The following is a 19,458-nucleotide window of genomic DNA, read 5'->3' as shown; positions in this document are numbered from 1 at the left end:
GAGAAATAAAAATTGAATAATACTGATAAAAGAAACAATTTGACAATGCAATATCAAATATAAATTGATATTTAAACACATTTTGAAATTTTATCGTACGTGTATATTCTGTCTCATTTTAACAATACGGTTGCTAGTAGTAGTTTTGTGCGCAGGGAGGAAAGTTCTTTCCATAATAAAAATAAGGGACAACGCGTTTCCGGAAAAATTTGTTGGGATAATATGCACGACGGCAACATTGGTGCGTGCCTATGCATAAATTCCGGGGGCACGCAACTCTTCTGCACACGCAGGATAGTGCGATTAGTCTGCAAGCTTCCCTCGGTGACTGCGTTCGGTCGCGACGTTAAAGTGACCGCGTCAGGCGGAATAAATTCGCGTCTCTGTCGGGGGTAGATAATGCAAGTTTATCGTCGACGTGTGTCCCCTGTGGGCCGAGATTAATTGGAAATTTAGGAGAATCATGGCCGTTTCACTACGGCTGGTCATGAAAAGGGACGATCAATATGATCGGACGTTGTCGGAGCGATATCTCGTCCCGTTATTGATTAATTTTGGAATAAATTGTTTGAAGGTAAAATAGCAAGAACTTAATGAAAATTTAATGATATCTAATTTGAATAAAGAAAGAATTTTGAAATTTTTGTTTTTTTTTCCCGATATATTTATTTGTCTTTAATTAGAAATATTTTTTTATTAATGAAATTAAAGATAAGTTCAGCAAAAAAATTTGCGATATTAGATCAAGAAATTTTTTAATCGATGTTGCTTTTTTTAATAAACATCCATATGATATTAAATAGGAAAAATGCTTTTAAAACTTTTACTTACTTCTAACGATATTGAAAAGTTTCGTATTACGGTAAAATGACTCGCCTAAAATCCTCTCTTCGAAAACGACAACGCGCTCCTAAAAAATAAATAAACGGAACAATACGGCATTAAGTTCAAACCATTGGCACTGAAAATAAAAACTGGACATCAAAATTCGGATCGGAGCAGGGCCAGGAATTGTCCGGGCCCAACAACCCCCGTTACGACAACACGGGGCGGAATGCACGGGTGAAAAATGCCGAGAGGGCAGCGTGTGGGCGAGACGGCCAACGTAAACATGGAGGGACGGAGCCACGCGCATTGGCACAATAAGTTATAACAAACGGCATCTCCACTCGCTCGTTCCCGTCGTGTGGACTCATAAGAGGGACACGACGAGGGTGGCGAGGCAGTCGGACGGAGGGCCACGCCTAACCGCGTAAAAATATCAAAGGGCCGTGGGCGTGCGAGCCAGCTTCTCGTCTAGTAGTTCTCGAAAACGAGACGATGAATACCGAGTCTCTTGTCCCCGTCGTGCGGAGTGAGCGAGCAACACGTGAGAGGATCGGGTATATCGGGTTTTACGACTGCCATAAGCATCGACTAGGCATGCGACAATATTAGTATGTCCCCAGCGGGAAATATACCACGTGGTTTTATTTCGTGCGAGATAGAATAGAAGAGGAGAGCCGAGTTGAAATAACGGAGCATTAAATTAGCACCCGAGTAGAGTGTACATTCGAGTTAAGAAGTTAAATATCTGTCCTTTTTTTTTTTTGTCACGCTTAAACGCGTGAATGCTTCCTTTTAACAATTAAAGTGTGTTTTAGTTCATTTTACATATTCTCTCATGGTTTTCTTGTAATTATTTTTAATTTTAATTAATTAAAAGTTACGTAGAAATGTAATTTGTGCGTTTGAGAATTTTAAATTTCGCTTTTAAATAGAAAAAGGATAGTACTTTATTTTTTCTTTTTTTAATTAAGCAATACTTTTTCTTAAGTTGGTCAAATTATATTTTAGTTGGGTTTAGAGTCAAACGGAGATGGAAGTAGCGATTGTATTGTACGATCACGGTTTAAGCGGACAGAAGACCACGTCGCATCAGTCAGTAGTCACTTCCGCTTGTCCAGACAGTCTGTCGCTGTTTCCTCTTCGAGGCGCGCTTTTGTCGTCTCCGGGATGCGCGTGCGATTAGAATGAAAATGAACAGAATGGTTTGTTTGGATCGTGTCGGGCAGTGTCTCCCAATCTGCGTATTCCTTTCAGAATATATATAAGTATTTCCGATGAAAATAATCAATTTCCTTGCGTTTTACTTGCGTTAAAAATACTTCTTGGTTCATTTCGGTCGAAAAATAGGAAAGTTAGTAGTTAACAATTACATGCATTATTTATAAAAACTTATATTTTAATTATACTATCATCTAATATTATTCGCGCGCGACCGAAATATGTTGGCTTTTTTAAAATTTTATTTAATATGGAGGAAGAAGAAGGAAGAAAAAAGAGAATCCCGAAATGCTTTGCAAGAGAAGACAACGTGTTGTCGTCATTGAATGGGGCTTTAATACTATGATAATAATAGACCTTATCGGTAGCTCGGTCACGTTGCACTAGCGAGTGCAAACACCTCTTTGAATATTTAATGCATTTTATTCAGGGGTGATGATCACAGATACTACGCGTTGTATAAAAAGATATTACCGCGCTTATTCTCGACATTATTAATGCATAATGCGGTTTATATTCTGCGTACGCAAAAGCGTAAGGTATATATTTTATAACAACTTCTCTGGTTTCGACACTAATGGATTTTTGTTTTGCGCTTTCAAGCGTAATTTGAGCTTCGACGAGAATACAGATGCGTGCATTATACACACGTTACCGCCGTATTTCCGGCATATTTCCCTATAATTTAAATTTTTTATGCCGCTTTTAGATTTTTTTTTTTTTTTTTTCATAAAACTGACAAATCGTAAGGTCTTCCACAAACAAATGAAAAACGATCTTTTGGTGACAATGTGAGAAATGTCTGACTTATTTAAAAGCTATCCTTAAGTTTTCTGTTTTCATTTTTTATGGCGCGCTTTTTTTCGTCGAGAATCTCGGGGAACGATCAAAAAATCGAGTGCCTGAAGAGTCCCTCCTGATCGTTTACGCAATGGTACATCGCGCTTTTCCGGACCCTCCGACGTTCATAGAACCCTTGGGGGGCCTCGCCCTTCACCATGGCAGTAAAAGCGTCCACCACCCATGCGTTTCGGTTCTACGACGACGAGGCATGTAAAGTCGACGCATCGCTTTACGTAACATTCGATTTTACGTTCCTGTCTGAAACACTGCGGGCCGCAGTAATAAAAAGACGCGGTGTTTCGAGACGCTGGGGCAATCTATCTCGCAATATATCACGCTATACTTCAACTTCTTCGTTTCTTTATACTCCAAGAATACAACGTGATACAATGATTTACGAGCAGAACAAAATACAATTTGCGCCATAAAGACACACGGAGAGCCGGAGTTTCTCGAATATATGAAACATCAACTTTTTTTATTTCCTTACTTCGTTAACACCTCTAAATGGCGCGGCGAAAAATACCGCGCCGCTTGAAATTTCCGTCGTCGCAGCGTTTGAAAAGCGACGCTGCTCGTGAAGACGACGTGTATAATTTTACACGGTGTTAGGCCGTTAAAATCTTTGGTCTACCTTTCGCGGCGATATGCAAAGAGGAGCGGATACGAGAATGCGTTTTCACGCGGTGGTCCATAATGGCCGGTTACACGGGAGGTCGTCTTTGCGGTCACCGACTGGTCAATCGCTTCCTCATCATCAGAATACGATCGACCTCACCTCACGAACGCTCTTCGGATTCCGCGTCACGGCCACCCGCGCGTTTTCGTTAAACGCCGCTTTGTTAGTGCCTCTCTGCCGCTTTCGATGACTCAGCGGTAGCTTCAACCAGTCGGTTACATTGCCGTGATTTTATTCACGCCGCTTCCAAGGCTCGCATCTCTGTGCGAGAGATACGAGCCGGCTTTTGAGAAACCTCACTCTTTTTCACGGATGATTCGTCGGGGGTCCGCCGTGGGGAGTCGCTTCTCGCCACTCTGAATAATAAATTCGAGTTTTATTTTGAAAATTAGAGAGAGCTGCGTAGATGACCGATATTAGAATTATTTATCGCGAAAATAATATTTATCTACGACCCGGTAATTTTCAATAAATTAATATTTTTACCTAGATTTATATTAATTATAAATTGAAGATAGTTAATAAATTTATAAAAATACACTCGACTCGTGTCACTTCATTTAAGTTATGCGGCGTAATGTTGACAAACTTGCTTTTTACTTGCTCCATGTCCGGGAAAATGGTTCCTTTCAATCTTCTTAAAATTAATGAATATTTCTGAAGTATCTTATTTCCAATATTAATAATTTTCAAATATGCCGGTTATTCCAGACATAGAAATTACGCTATATCGAGTGCTTGCTGCACATGATGCTGCAAAGTTCCTAGAAAGCTAATTAAGGGTGTATCTTGGCGAAACTTATGGCAGGGCTCAAAGGTCGAGCAACGTGAAACGGCGTATGCTGCAATGTTGAGAGGAAACAAACTTTCTTTGAGGAGTTCCCGTCTTTACGATAACCAGAGATGAAATATTTCGAAAAAGACGAGTAAAAACGATGTGTAAAAACGTAATTTCCGGCCATCAAAGTCAAACGGTTCTTTTATGAAACTTCAGAAAATAAATCAGACTGCATTCTGCAGAAACGCCACAGGTTTTTATAATTTATCTTTAAAACAGAAAAAAAAACAACCCTGTTAAATTACTTAGAATCTGAAAACAAGAAATGATTATTCTGCGTAAGAAAGAAAAGCAATTACAAGAGGCGAAGCTAAAGTGGGGACAAACATAAAATTTAAATTAAGAAGTCGCGACGTAAAATAAGAGGGAAGAAAGAGAAGGTACATTCAACTTGTACCTACATTCAATTTGTACCTTTTATGTACTTTCGTTAAATCTTACGCGCTCGGTCCATCATTTTCGGTCGGAGCAGTGGTCGGAGAGGTGGCACACGCTTGCTATTTGCATATATGCAAAGTCGCTGCTCCCTCGAGGATGCTCCTTCTGCGACGCCTGGACGGTGCATCATCGGCGAGGCAGGCAGGCGTATTCCCGGGCCGGGGATGATTCAAGCGCGAAATCCGCCATTGAGCGTCCAGACGCCGCGCCGTCGTCGCGCGAACATTTACGCGTGCTCGTGCCAAAATTTATCCGCGTCGTGTCACCCTTTCTCCGCACGCGCGGCCATCGCTTTATTTCAGGACACGTCGCCGCGGAACATTAGAATAGAATGGAACGGAGATAGAATCCGTATTAGAATAGAATAGTGGAACTTTCATCTCTGTGTCGTGTGGCGATTTCCCTTTTTATCGCGGAAATGTCAATTGCGCGTCGGAACGCGTTCTATCTAGTTTCACGAATAACGACACACAAATACATTCGTATCGTAACGTGAGGATATTTAAATTTTTACGATCGCGTTTCATTCGCGTTTAATCATGGTTTTTCCATTCTTTTCTTTTCTTTCTTTCTTTCTTTTTTTTTCTTTTCTTTTCTTTTTTTTTTTGCTTCCTTCTATGTTGTCTAAAGTCCAATATTGTTACGTGACAGATCGTCAAGCCGGAGCAATCTATCTCGGATGACCCACAACCGCCGGATGTCCTTCGCGTCGCTGTCTTATCTTCATTATTGCGTACGCCCGGAGAGTTATGAGAGTCGTAAATAAAGAGTAAAATTCCGCTCTTTTTATTTATCTTCTCTCGTAAAAACGTAATTTCTGCTTTTCCCGTCTCGCTCTCGCGAAAACGCGGCGTACGACGACAGGATGCGTTTTCTTTGACGGTCAGGGCCGGTGGGTGGTGGCGAGGTGACCAACCTATGGTCGGCCCAGAATAGAAGTCGACTCTCCCATCGGTCTCTCCCCGCACCGCGGGCTATTTATAGTCGGCGACTTTGATCTCTCTTTCTCTTTTTCTCCTCTTCGAGACACGGTTCTCTTCTCGATCGACGTGTAAGACTTGTGATTTTTACCGGTGCCACGTTACACAAAACAGTCCACTTCCATCGCGTTGCCTTGGCGTTGGATTTGACAGCCAGCAGCAGGAGCGCCTTTTCTGCAATCCGTGTTAAACGTTCTAAAATAAAAAAAGGAACGAAGAAATGTTTGAAATATTTTGACGACATCCATGAAGAGCGGTGCATTTACAATTGTAAAAACATGATTCGAGTGCAGTGTAGACGAAAAATAACAATGCACGATCGAGACGTTGCTTTCTAATGGAATAGAAAATCATTTTACTGTTTTTTTTTTTTTTTTTTTTTTTTTTTTTCGTAATTCATCCGAATAACAGCAATTTTGAATTTTCTCTTCTTGTATAACAAATTACACATGACATATAACCATCGATGAGATTAATTCGAGATCAGCCTTATCAATACTTATGCTTCCGCTTTTGATTTCCGATACTCGGTTTTTGAGAGATGGCATGAATATATTCCTCATATATTCCGAACAAAATATATATAATCTCCCTTTTCTATTTTTATATATGTATGATCAACAGCTGCATCACTTCTCACGTATCATTATATACATGAAAGCACAAATAATGACAAAAATTACTAATAAATCTCTTCTTTAATTATTAATATGTAATAATATAACTAACGCTCATTTATTATCAATTAAGACTAACTGTATTTACAAATTTTATCTTTTTCCTCATATTTCTGTAGAAAAATTCCTATATATTTCTCTAGAAGGAACAAAACTTTATATATAATTACCACAATTAATCGCAATTTCCAAAAATAATCTGTGTGTGTGTTTCTCTGTCTATTTTTCGAACATCATTTCTCGAATTTTGTGGTTATCGGAACTCACGAGCGTGTCGTAGAGGTTTCTTCATGCTTCCTGTCGTATTCTGACAAGTCCGATCTTTCGTAAGGCGAGGCTACAGAGGAGTCGGCTATATTTAAATCGACGTCGGGCCACGGACCTATGATTGGGATGCGTGGATATGCGATGGGACGTGCCTGACGAACGGAAGTTCATTGCAAGCTGCAGCGAGGGGAACGGTAAGCTGTTGCGTCGCGGAGGCGAAAGAGAGTTGTGGGTGATTCAAACTGACTCACTTTTTCCGCGAGTCTTCGACGTAAGATTGTACCGTTATATTCACATTGTCTCGACACAAAGTCGAATAATTCTTATAAATAAAGGATAGAAACAAGGGAAAAGAGGAAACGGTCGTTTGAGCTTAGACGGGACAACAAAATGTGGAATCTGGTACCATAAATATGTGAAAAGAAATTTCTGAGCGTCAATTTGAAATCCAGAGCAACGCGACGCGTGAATTTAATTTTTCTGCAAAATGTGAGAAAGTGAGTTAGGCCCTATACACAATGGAAGGAAATAGAGGAATAAATAATTAAATTTTGTAAATGAAAATTCGAGATAAAGATTAAAACACTATGCACAACGGACACGAGTATAAGATATAGCCATATATCGTACGTTTTTAATCTTTATTCGGAATTTTCATTTTTGAAATTTTATATTTAATTCCTGTTTTTTAATATTTCCTCTATTGTGCGCTTAGGATCTTAGTTCATTACGCGCTGCCTCTGAAAAGTGAGCGATGCCGAGTGATATTTCGCGAGTCGACGAAAATCCAATCCGCGCGCGTTACACCCGAGGCCGTTGACGAGCCGGAAGAAATTGTACGGGGAAGGCGATTTGCCGCTCGACGCTCGATGCAATTACGAGCGAATTGGAGCATCTATGCGCGAGCGGCGAGTCCGTCGCGAGCGAAATATCCACTTCCGCGAAACGAGTCAATTCTCCGCTCCGCACGGATCCAATATCGTCCAATTGCCGAAGGCGGTTTCGCGGCGAAGAGAACTGCGGGAAATTGCGTCATTACTTAGATTCGCGCCTGTTGACTTTTCATGGGAACAATGGTAGCTCTGTAATGGCTGCGAGGCAGATAATCAGATCTAAATTTTAACTGGCAATAGAGCAAAGTGGAAACCCGGCTATTCACAACTGAAACGGAACGGAGTAGCATTTCTGCTGGCGAAATATGTTAAGAGAGCGACTTTCCGGCTGTCTCGGCAGGATTTTACGTGTTGAAATTGGAACGTCCAACGTCTAGAAGCACGGCTTTATCTTGGCGTGCCAGCAAAACGAGCGTTCGAATTCGACCGATAAACTTACAGCTCGCTCCAGATCCCAGTCTATGCGGTTTATGCCGCATTTAATTCTAAACGCGACAGGAAGAATAATCATGAGAGACGGCGGGGAGTCTCCCCGCTAATCAGTTTGACGTAGTTTATAAAATAATTAACGACTTTAATTACCGCGATAATGGAACCTTTGTTGTGCCCGCGCGCAGGGAGATGCGATTACGATGGTGCCCCGTATTCCAACGGAGCGAGAAAGGTCCCCCGTTTATGTGAAATGAATGTACGCACCCACGGGGTACGTCCGTGTGCACATTACGGGTGTAGGGACGCAGGTTTAATTTCCAACGGAAATACCCCGAGGCTACGGGTTTTATAACGGGCATTCCTTATTACGAATCGCAAAACTTTCGACTCGCCCCGAGCGGCTTTGCTTAATTACTGGGTCACTGCTAATTAAGCAGCCATCATAAATCCACCCTCCTAATGCTAGCATCAACAGCATTAACAGCATTAACGAACCGTTTTTCATCGTTATTACTGGACGTTATTTTTGAATTTTAGGAAGCGAAGATACGACTGAGAATAATGAGAGTAAAAAAAAATCCTCTATGAAAATACCTGAGAAAATATATAAAAATGGCTCGTATTTCCCGGAAGCAATCTTGGCGCGTCATGAAATTGTATACAATAATTTAATGTCACTATTTTGAATGCACATGAATTATCCGTGCGATACCAATATTGAATTTTGATGAACGGTGACATTAATATTGATATCGAATATTTTCAATAATTAAATTCTAATGTATGGTTAACATTAATATCGCCAAGAATTTAATATTTCTTTACTGTGCAATATTGATATCGAGAGATATCTACATACAGCTGGGCGTTTACACAGATCATTAATCCTAACTATTTATCCTAACTTTTTATAAAAACGAACTGTTTTTTTTTTTTGCCTTTCTATCTTTACTTATCTCTTCCTGTCGATAACTCGCGAGGCACCTGTCTTACGCGTCACCCGTCCTCTTGGCTATGATGCCATTCTTTTTCATATAAATATTAATATCGATTATCGGGCACTTTCGAACGCTGCTCATAGACGCGCGATGGCTCGCGGGCATTTTTATCACGGCGAACTATGCCGCGTAGATAAGCGGCATCCTGTTTGCCCATTGTTACGCCAGAGTCGCCGCCGGGCATCGCTAGGCATAACGGCGCTTCTATCCTCCGACCGTATTTTTCTCTCTCTCTCTCTTTTTTTTTTTTTTTTCTTTTTATGGAAGACGCGCACGGACGGATAGCGCCACGACTTGCGCTTTTTCTTTCGATGCGTTCCGGCGATTCGCGCTGCAGGTCACAGCTGCGGCGAGGAAATACAGCGACTGCAAAGCGCCCGGCGTCGTCCAACGAAGCCAATCTTAACGCTCAGCTCGTTAAATCGTAAGCAAAGGGACGCCGTTTGCCGGTTCACGGGACAACCAGGCCCTTTATCACGCCGTTCTATAACGAGGCGATTCCGTCGGCTTTTTATCGCGGCCGACTATCGACGAGAGGCGACGTAATACCGATCGTACGAGTTATCTCGTTACTCTCTGGAAAAAAAAAATGTTATATCTCGTCTCGATATACTTCACGTTCTAATTGCGTCTCACGTATATAAAATGGACGAGCGATTAAAATCGAGCGGGGATATATATCGAGCTGGAAATTTAATAAGAATCTAATCTGATATAACTTGGTTTTCGAAGAAAAAGAAAATATTTTTGCAAACGATTAAAATTGCTGAGAATCGTTCAGATTTTTTCTTACTGATTTCTTGTGATTTGTAATAAGTTTCAGTCAATAAATACGGAAAATTTGAACAAAAAGGAAATAAACAAATTAATGATTTGAGTGTATTCGAGTAAGTAAACTAGACCATATTAATTTGTGTGATTGAGTATGATCATGAAAGGCGGATGTATGATAGCGAACGGCAAGATTAGCAACTGCATCTTTGCGTATCCATCGTAAACTTTCAGTGAATTGAAGCAAAAAACGGCTTTCCGATATGTGGTTTATTTAATTGCGTAGCGGTATCTTTGATTTTGCCGAGTTTGATTTTTCCTCCTTTTTCTATCATTTTTTTTTATATCTTTACCCGACGCTGGTAGATTCGCGTGTCCATTAGCATTATTAAAAGGTGTTCTTTATCGATCAAGATTGCATCCGACCAAGTTAATAAACTCGCTTTACTCGGTGAAATTAAAATTTTGCATCAAAATATAGCCAAGTTCGCGCGCGACAATCTGAGTAGCAATATTTAAGATTGGAAATTACGTAATTGAATGACATATTTATGAAAATCAAATTAGGGGAGAAGCAGACATAATTTTATACATAATTATTGTTATTTAAAGTTGTAATTAATAAAATTTTAATAATATATTATATTATTATGCCAGCATGGATTACATGATATTTTATTGAAATTATTCCGAAAATAATGTTCTATCAGTGCGCACGAGTAAAATATAAGTAAAATATAAGTAGAAAACATCATATTTTCTCATCGAAATAATGTCAAAGGGAATCGAGAGCTTGCAAACTTTTACGGTGCCCAACATGAATCTTGCCGGTATTCTTCGCAAGCGCAAAACACGCTGATCGCGTCCGCTACCGTCTGCGACCGATAAATCGTTACCAGAAACCGGAGTTACCGGAACCGTACGTTCCGGTTCTTCAAACACCACATTTTATCAGAACAAATGCGCGACCCGAGCAAACTCGATGGGTTGACCGGTCGTGGCGGTGAACCAGAGATAAGGCATGAATCAATCAACATGAATTCGACTGAAATATGAGTTATCGCGGGTTCGACCGAATAATTTGGACGTTATCATTTTTTTTATACACACGGAGTACAATCGTACAGAAGTACAGATTACAATAATGTGTACGGAATATTTATCACGACATACGTTTTTACGCTATACGTAATAGTGATTTCTGTCCATTTCTGCTAATGTAAATTAATTTTAATTTTATTAATTAATTTTATTAATTAATTGTTTTAATTCTACGAAATTAGAAAAATATGAAGAGTAAATTAAATTAAGATTAATTTATATTGACAGAAAAGAACGTACATAATTTGTGTATATTGCACTATTATTTATATCCAGAGTTCAAGCTAGAGACATTGTTATTTTAAGAAATATTTTTATCAGATAATAATTATATGTCTGATATTTTATTAAATTTCACGTTGAATTTTACACTTACATAACCTTACGGTATAATAAAATGTATAATAAAATACGCTTTCTTCTTTATCTGTTGATTCCATTAATTCATTTAATAAATGAATTAATTTGTATTAATTTTCAAGTTTTGAAGTTTCATATATCGCGATATATTGGAATTATTTACTTGCGTTTTTTAATATTGCCAGACATGTGTGCAAAATGTGTGTTGCGATATTTAATAAATCGTAAACACGTTTAAATGATAGGTATCACAATTAATGATAACAAACGATTATAATCTGGATGGGATCATTAAATCATTATGAATAACATCCAGTATTGCTAGGAAGCGCCTTTATAAAATATGATGTAAACCCTCTTTCGTTATTAATATAGTTGCCAGAGTGCGATTGATGATACTGCGGGTACCCTCGTCGTCACAGATAACAGAAGACGATATCGAAACCGTATGAATATTAGGGTATCATTTTTACTGGAGATTCAATCTTATTCATCAGAACAGTTCCTTATCTCCAGAAATAAAATGTCAAAGATAACAGATAAAAAAAAAAACAGAATTATTAATAGTATTGTATCTAAAAAGAGTTTATCGTCGATTATTATAAAAGAAAGTCGTTATCAATAAATGTTGTTATAAATCTTATAAGTTTTTCCGGTGATGACGGTTAGGAAATAAAATTATTATAATCTAAGTTATCGAATGACGAATTTAATCGGGTTGTTTAAATACATATGTCCTTGATCATTTCTGCGTGTCGACTTTTTAACTTATTGGATTGTAAGTAACGCAGTTTTGGCGGCACTGCAATGTGTTAGCTGACAATCGAGTTAGCCGTCCATACGAATGCGCGGATGTTAAATTATTTTGATTAGGGCCTGTCGGAATCTCTGCTGGTACCCATACCCAAAGGGATAACTAAGGGAAGTGAGTAGTACAGTTAAACTTCGAGACCAGCATCGGGGCGACGGTTTCAGACTTCAGATCGATCTAATTTGCCGCACGAATCGGCAGGATGTTCCTCGTTCCCTCGCAAGGATCGCACGATGATAAGCGGCGAACTTGAAAGGAGCGTCTCTTCCGGGCCGTAACTTCCCATGAGTTTGACGCTAGGGTGGTCGATTAGAATTATGTGATTAAAATCGTTTGAGTCCCAAAACAGCTGCTTGGCTGAATTCTAGATTCACGGTCCAATAAAGGAAATAAAGCTAGACAATGAAAAAAATAATATATAATTTCGATATATTTAATTCAGATAGCGTAATAAAACAGCAAACACGATAAAATAAATTTTCATGAATATTTGCCACATTAAGGACACTTTTCGAAATCTCGCTGCGAACTTTTCATCGTTCAATTCGCTATTTGTTTTTTAAATCGCAATAAACGGCGAATAATTTGTGATCATGATAATAATTAATAAATAGTATAATAAAAAAAAAAAATTATTCTTGCTCTTTACTATGGAGGACGACCGGTTTCTTCTCTTTTTTCCACACGCAGATGACCTCGGAATTTCTTTCAATGCTTATTTCCCGGCGGGTGTCTCGGTGAGGACTGCATCGCTATACATTACGCGGGTATTGTTCGCGATGCCTGTCGAGATTTCACGCTCGTCCGCGCGAGAGGATCACCGCGCTGAAAAGCGCCGTGAGTAACGTCTTATCTCTTCAAGGAGACGCGATGACATCGCGCGTATGTACACGTGCATGTCTCTAGTGCATCGTGCATTGTGCGAGAGACCGGCGAGCTATCGATTTTCTTGAATTTGGTACACTCGTGTGTGTGTGTGTGTGTGTGTGTGTGTGCGCGCGCGCGCGCGCGCGCGCGCGCGCGCGTGTGTGCGTGTGTGTGTGCGTGCCTGCACAAAATATCTCATCACAAAATGTCTCATCTTCTCTTATCGAATTATTTTTTTCTCGACCTTTAATAAAAATTTCTTTCATTTGCAAATATTTTGAGAGATATTCACAGAAATGATAGCGCGGCTTCTCCTTGAAACTTGTCTTGATGAAGCGGGAAAAATCAGGGCTACGTTTAGCATTATAATGGCGGGAGGAAGATACACGCGGCCTCGGCTTTCGAATCGGACTCGTTTTTCTCGTCGCTCGCAAAAAGGAAACGTGCGAGAGTCCCGTAGGGAACACCGCCGGCCTCGGCAACGAGTCTATAATTACCCTTTCCCTTTGCATCCGCTTCCCTTTCCCTCCGCTTCTACCACGTTTCTGGGATTTCTAGACCAGAATACGCGCCGCCGCGTTCTCAGCCACTTTGTGAAATTGCGCGCGGAGTCGCGAGCCTTGCAAGCTCCGCAAACTTTTCAACTAAGCAAATTTTAACTGTGTTTAAGACTTGAACTTGAACTTAAAAGATGATTTTATGTAGTGTTGATTTCGCGTGAGTTTGTCAGCGAGCTTAAGCGATTTGCTTCGTCAAATGCTATCGCGAGCGATATTTTTCGGGGTGGAAGAATCGAATTGCGCGTTGACGATCGACACGAGAGGGTTCATCCACCCCCATGAACGCGTTTATCGAGCATGTATAGGTGTCCACATGCATGGATGGACGGTACAATGCTTGAATAGTGTGGCTATTCTTCTAAAAGCTTGGCATATTATCAGTGAAAATTAAATTGTTTACAATTTAAAGTGATAAGGAAGAAGGAAAGAGACATCAAAAAGGAAAAGCTTTAATATTTATCGATATTAAAAAAATTGATGTGATTTAGATAATTCATTTAATTAAACAAATTATATAACATTGGTCAATCAAGAATTATTACTAAGAGCGAAATATTGTTCTTTTATTATATCAGAAAGAATTATGTAATTATATTTAACGTGGTTATATTGTAATTTATATCTCAGTTATATTGTATAAAATTAGTTTATGCTTTAATAATGCATAGAATAAATTACCGTATCGATTAGCAACGCTGCGTTTGAATGATCGTTGAATCGCCTCGCTACGAGCCACCATTTCTCTCAACCCCAACTCGTCGGGAGTTAACTCGGAGTCCCACCTTCTTGTTTCGCGATTGCTGCAGGGGGTGCGAATGCACGCAATCGGGGTTGCAAACAGGGCGACTGAATCGCCGGCGCGCCAGAGCAAAATAGCAAACAAAAAACGTATCTACAACATTAAAGCATTTAATATTAATAAAGCAGAGGTTTGCAATTAGCTTTAAACAGAGTAAAGCTGATCTTTTTTATATCGTACAATTTTGAGATTGTGATTAATATTAAGAATGAAGTTTTTAAAAAATCAGTAAAAATCCATCTTATCAAACTGATTACATTAATAAAATTTATTAATAAATTCGAAGATTTTTATGTTTTCTTAACATAAAATAAGAAGTGAAATATATATTTATATTTAGAAATTATGTTAGCGTCTCAAATTAATAACAATATATTGTTCTTGGTATAATAATTCCAATAGTTTAAGAAATGTTTAAAATGTATTGTTCCATATGTTTAAACTTCGACAGATCGTGAAAGGTAATTTAAGACAAGAAAATAGTCTTACTCTCGTCGTAAGTTTCGCATCTCTGGGAAAACTTCCGAAGAAACTTTTGCGCAATTTCGGAGCTTCGGGAAGTTTCGTCGATTCGATTAGGAAAAAAAAAAAAAAAAAAAATCCCAATCTCCGACAGAAGAATTGCCGGCCAAGGGCACTTTGGTGTCCTGATCAGGACGACACGCAGGAAGCAAGGCGTTGCGTCCGGTGTTCCTGCGGGAACCGACGGAATCGATAGGCGCGCAGGCGCTTCTCGTGCCAGGAATCGAGGGAACGAGAAGGAGAGAAGGAGAGAGAGGAAGAGAGGCGGAGAGGTCCTCGGCGCCGTCCTCTATGCGGCGGAGGGAATCGAGAGGGCGAGTGGGACGTGGACCGACCGGCCTCCACGTTGAATCCCTTGCGGATCAGCATCCAGTGCTCGTATCACAACGACCGCCGCGAGATACCGCGTCCGTCCGTCCGCGCGTCCGTCTCCAGCCGTCCGTTCCCCTCGACCCGTGCGATCTAATTAATCCTGCAGCAGCGGCTATAGCAATAATAGTGCTCGTAGACAATACCGTATCGCGTAGATTGTAGCTCGAAAGACGATCTTTTCCAACGTAGAGCTGTTTCGTAGCTCAGTCTTGTTTGCCCGCTTATTTAAGTTTTCTAACATTAAAAAAAAATGGGCGAAAAAAAATTTTTTTAACTTTACTCAGACGCGTAAATATGTTCACACGGCGAAAAGTTTGTTACTTGAAAAGATTCATGTCGTGATATTATGGAAGAAAAGAGCCGCTGTTGCAGGATTAAAAAAACATCAGATACTTGAATTAGATTTTTTTTTTTTTTTTAAAGATCGCAAATAATAAAATGTATCGGCAATAATATTTGAAATCTGGATAGATTTAGATTTAGCTTATATTAGGATTATTATCCTTTTGTTGCGCCTGTAAATCAAATTGCTTAAAGTAGTAATTTCTAAAAGAAGATGACTACATGACGGAGTATTCGAACGTCTCGATCCGTCCAGAATCGAAAAATGTCGAGTGTCATTGAGGCCGTCCACGTGCGACGTTCGCAGCTTCATCCGGATGTCGATGAAGCCGCGCGAGATGGGAGCCAAGCGATGATCTTCCGCGGAGTTTGAGGGAATAATCGAGGGAATAATCCGCCACCTGCCAAATGGACAGGCTATTCCGATGGAAGAGCCACAAGGTGCAGGAGGATGTGAGTACGGAAATATGCGAACGACGCGAATTTACATCTGCAAACCATTTGCATGCGGGACGATAAAAGTCCCAAAGGAGATCGATTAAAGTTTCACAAAGTTAAACGATACCTTGGGTCCTTACCTATTCCTAGTGGGCAACACTACGATGAATTGAAGAATATCGTATGCATGGAAAATGGAATCGACGCGTTTGAAGAATTCTTCAATCCTCCGATTCTTTTCACATCTTTCGTGAAATTTTTTTGCAAAAATGTTAGTGAAATTTTTACTTCTTTAAATTTTTTTACTTACTGGCAATTATAATGCATAATGCATATTAGATATTGCAATCCAATGTTTGTATCGGGAAATTTTAATTTATTGCTGTAATGCATTTAAATTTTGTACAATTGTACATTTGTACAATTTTATCTTTGTCGGAAGAAGGTTAAAATAAAGATCAACGAGCATTAAGACAAAGTCGTAAAATGTTACGGCTGAAAAACTGCCGGGTAGCTTTCAGGTCGGGCTCGGTATTCCAGGGTTAGTTTAATACAAGTACGCTGGTATACGGAATACGTGAATACGCACGAAACGAGACACGGGCGTAACGTCCGCGGGTTTCGCGTTACAGGAAGAGAGCCGGCATTATCCGTGCGGATCTAATTGTTGCGTCGGTTGGCCGAATGATGGTTAACGGGTCGTTCACCACACCCACACCGAACTCATTGTCGATACGATATGAATATCAACCGTAAATAGGAAGCGTTTAACGAACACGAATCGTGCATGAATAAAAAGTTTGAAATAAGCGACACCGAATGTGACAACATAATTAAAAAAAAAAAAAAAAAAAAAAAATAGAGAAGCTTACAAACACTTCCTCTCTGAAATTATTATTCACAGTTGTTTCTCATAAGGAAAAAAAAAGAAAGTTTTGTGAAATTAATATTATATGTATTAGTAACAAATGATTGTGATTATTAATTTGGAAAATTTCCTTCTTTTTCTCTCGATGTATTTCTCTAGGTATTTTATGAATTATGTCAAATGCCACTGCCAACTGCAATTGAATTTATTTGGCATCGCGCGTTTAATTTGTAACAATGCAATTTTGGCGAAACTCTCCGTGGTTATGTTTCGAAACAAATATTTCATATCTATGAAATATATATAACCAACACACCAACACACACGAGGCTTCAGGAGCATCCATATCCACAGACGAACTCGCGAACTTACTATTGTAATTTCGCGACGCGCTAAGAGAACAATGCGTACTTGCGCATTCACGCTTCCATTCGGCGCTGTTTATAAATCCTTAGACAATTTATGGCGCGCCAGTTTCCTTTTGATATCAAGGTAGTTGTGCGGTCTATTTACATTGTATTGAGCTAGCTAGTTCGCGCATTAAACTTCAGTGACCCAGTAGTGACCACCAGGTCGTTCACCATAACCCGTACCTCTCTAGAGTTATCGATGCGATGCCGGCCAGGTTGCCCGTGTAAAAGCACGATTATAGAAGGCACATTATCCGTTTGCGCTGTCCTCAGATGTTGAGGAGCAACGTTTCCTCTCCGGTCGTCGCCGGCATGATTTTATCGCGCAAAACGTTAAAAGACTGAACCGGCTAATCAACTTCGTATCGCCGACTTAACGATAACACAAAGGCTACTTATTTTTATCTCGCGGAAGCGAGCGGTTAAAAATAAAAGGGTTGCTTCTAATAAGAGTTACCTTTAAAAGTAAAAGAGATCCAAAGCGGGACGTTCTCTACGACAACCGTTTTGAAAATAACCGCCGTTCTTTTATTATTTTTCAAATATTTCGATATTTCTTAAACGCATGCGTAAAAAATTGCCGGGGAGATGGTGAATGATAATGTAATCAATATTCTTGTTTAATTTTGTTACAATTTTCTTTAGAAATAATTTTTCTAGTTGTCGATTATCGTGAGAATGTTAATAATTTATGCCGCGAATAAGGGCCGAGTTTCTCAAGATTAATTATCAGGATTGACAGAGACTAATTTCGAAGTAGATTACATCGCATCTCTTTTTTTTTCTCTCTCGATTAATCTTCTAATAATCTACGGTGAAAACCGGAACATATCTACGGATGTTTTTCGTAATGGAAAACGTTCTCTATACATTTGATATCGAAAAATGGATTGAAAGACAACAGTCAACAGCTATACATAACCAAGATCCACAAAATTACTAACAATAAGAGAAATTGACACGTCAATATTTGGTACATTTTTGTCACTTGTGTAAAATAATTAAAGCAATAAAATTGATCCGAAAGAGATTCGAAGAGAGATTGGATTCTTTACTATCTAAAACGAGAAAATGGATTGAATTTTAGGAAAGACTTTGTAGACTTTGTAGAATATAATGATCCAAGATACAAATCAATTTCTTCTTTCACTAAGAGAAAAATTGAACAAATTCGATGGATTTATACAAACAAAAGTACTACTATTGTACAATATACGCAAGTAGTTAAATTGAATAAAGGAACATATTTTTTCCACAATTAATAATATAGCTCAATTATTTCATTTTGTCGAAGAGCGGAAATCGTTGAATTGCACGTATCGCGAAGTTATTTTCCGAGTTCGGTGCATTAATACTTTTGATTGTACAAATCACATCCGCAGCCGGGGATTGGAAACGTAAAAGGATTTCGAACGGATTACGGATTGACTTGAATTCCCGAGAAAAGGTCGAGGAAATGCCGGGGTTACTTCCCGACGCAGATTCAATTTGAATATCACCTTTTTCCGCTACGCGGTACATGACACCACGTTTTTCGTGAGTGGAAGCTTGGATATTCAAAAATATATTCGCGTGTCTGCTTCATCAGGAAACCCATTCACGAAACCCATATGTTAAAAGAGATCGGAATCGCGTAGTTGATGGGATAAAGAGGAGAAATAGCACTTTTATATAAATTTTCTTACGTACTTAAATTAATATAAAATTATTAACGTTCAATATCTTATATTATCCAATGTAATAATGTAGAATTAATTATTAGCCTGATTATCATCAGGCCGTTTGAATAGAAACGAGACTTTTAATCTTCCCCCTCGATAAACCCTTTGGGAAAAAACAGGTGGCTGTGATAGGTCATTGCCCCTGCTGTTACTCGCTCAACATGCAAAGGCAGGTCACATCGCAACAGGAGTAAATTAACTTGCTTAACACACTTGCTACCTTTCGTGTTTCAGGGTCTTGACAATGTGAGCTCGGCAACCCTCAGGCCCTTCAACTCGGATATCAACACACCGAGGATCGACAGCTACAGGTTCTCCATGGCGAATCTCGAAGGTAAGTTCGCGGGTCATTCGCTCGTCCGGGTTTATCGACCCCGCTTTCCATCCGGAAAAGTCACCCGATCTGTCGATGATGCCCACACGTG

At 39.4% G+C, this 19,458-nt stretch overlaps 1 protein-coding gene across 4 annotated transcripts in view; it reads left to right on the top strand.

Moving 5' to 3' along the window:
- The window catches only part of LOC105429274 (uncharacterized), a 124,564-nt gene that overhangs the window by 77,695 nt on the left and 27,411 nt on the right, over positions 1–19,458 (top strand). For 3 of the 4 annotated variants that reach the window (XM_089079855.1, XM_089079853.1, XM_089079854.1), the window contains one exon: positions 19,268–19,367. In XM_089079855.1, the coding sequence (XP_088935981.1) occupies positions 19,268–19,367 (100 nt within the window). Of the gene's footprint in view, positions 1–15,113; positions 15,338–15,810; positions 16,050–19,267; positions 19,368–19,458 lie in introns of those variants that run through there. The other variant, XM_089079856.1, reaches the window with a different exon arrangement.

This window comes from Pogonomyrmex barbatus, unplaced genomic scaffold, assembly GCF_055798465.1.
Source record: "Pogonomyrmex barbatus isolate J1 unplaced genomic scaffold, ASM5579846v1 scaffold3, whole genome shotgun sequence".
Taxonomy (NCBI): Eukaryota; Metazoa; Arthropoda; class Insecta; order Hymenoptera; family Formicidae; genus Pogonomyrmex; species Pogonomyrmex barbatus.
The sequence above is the reverse complement of the archived record's forward strand: the minus strand, read 5'-3'. Positions and strand labels throughout refer to the sequence as shown.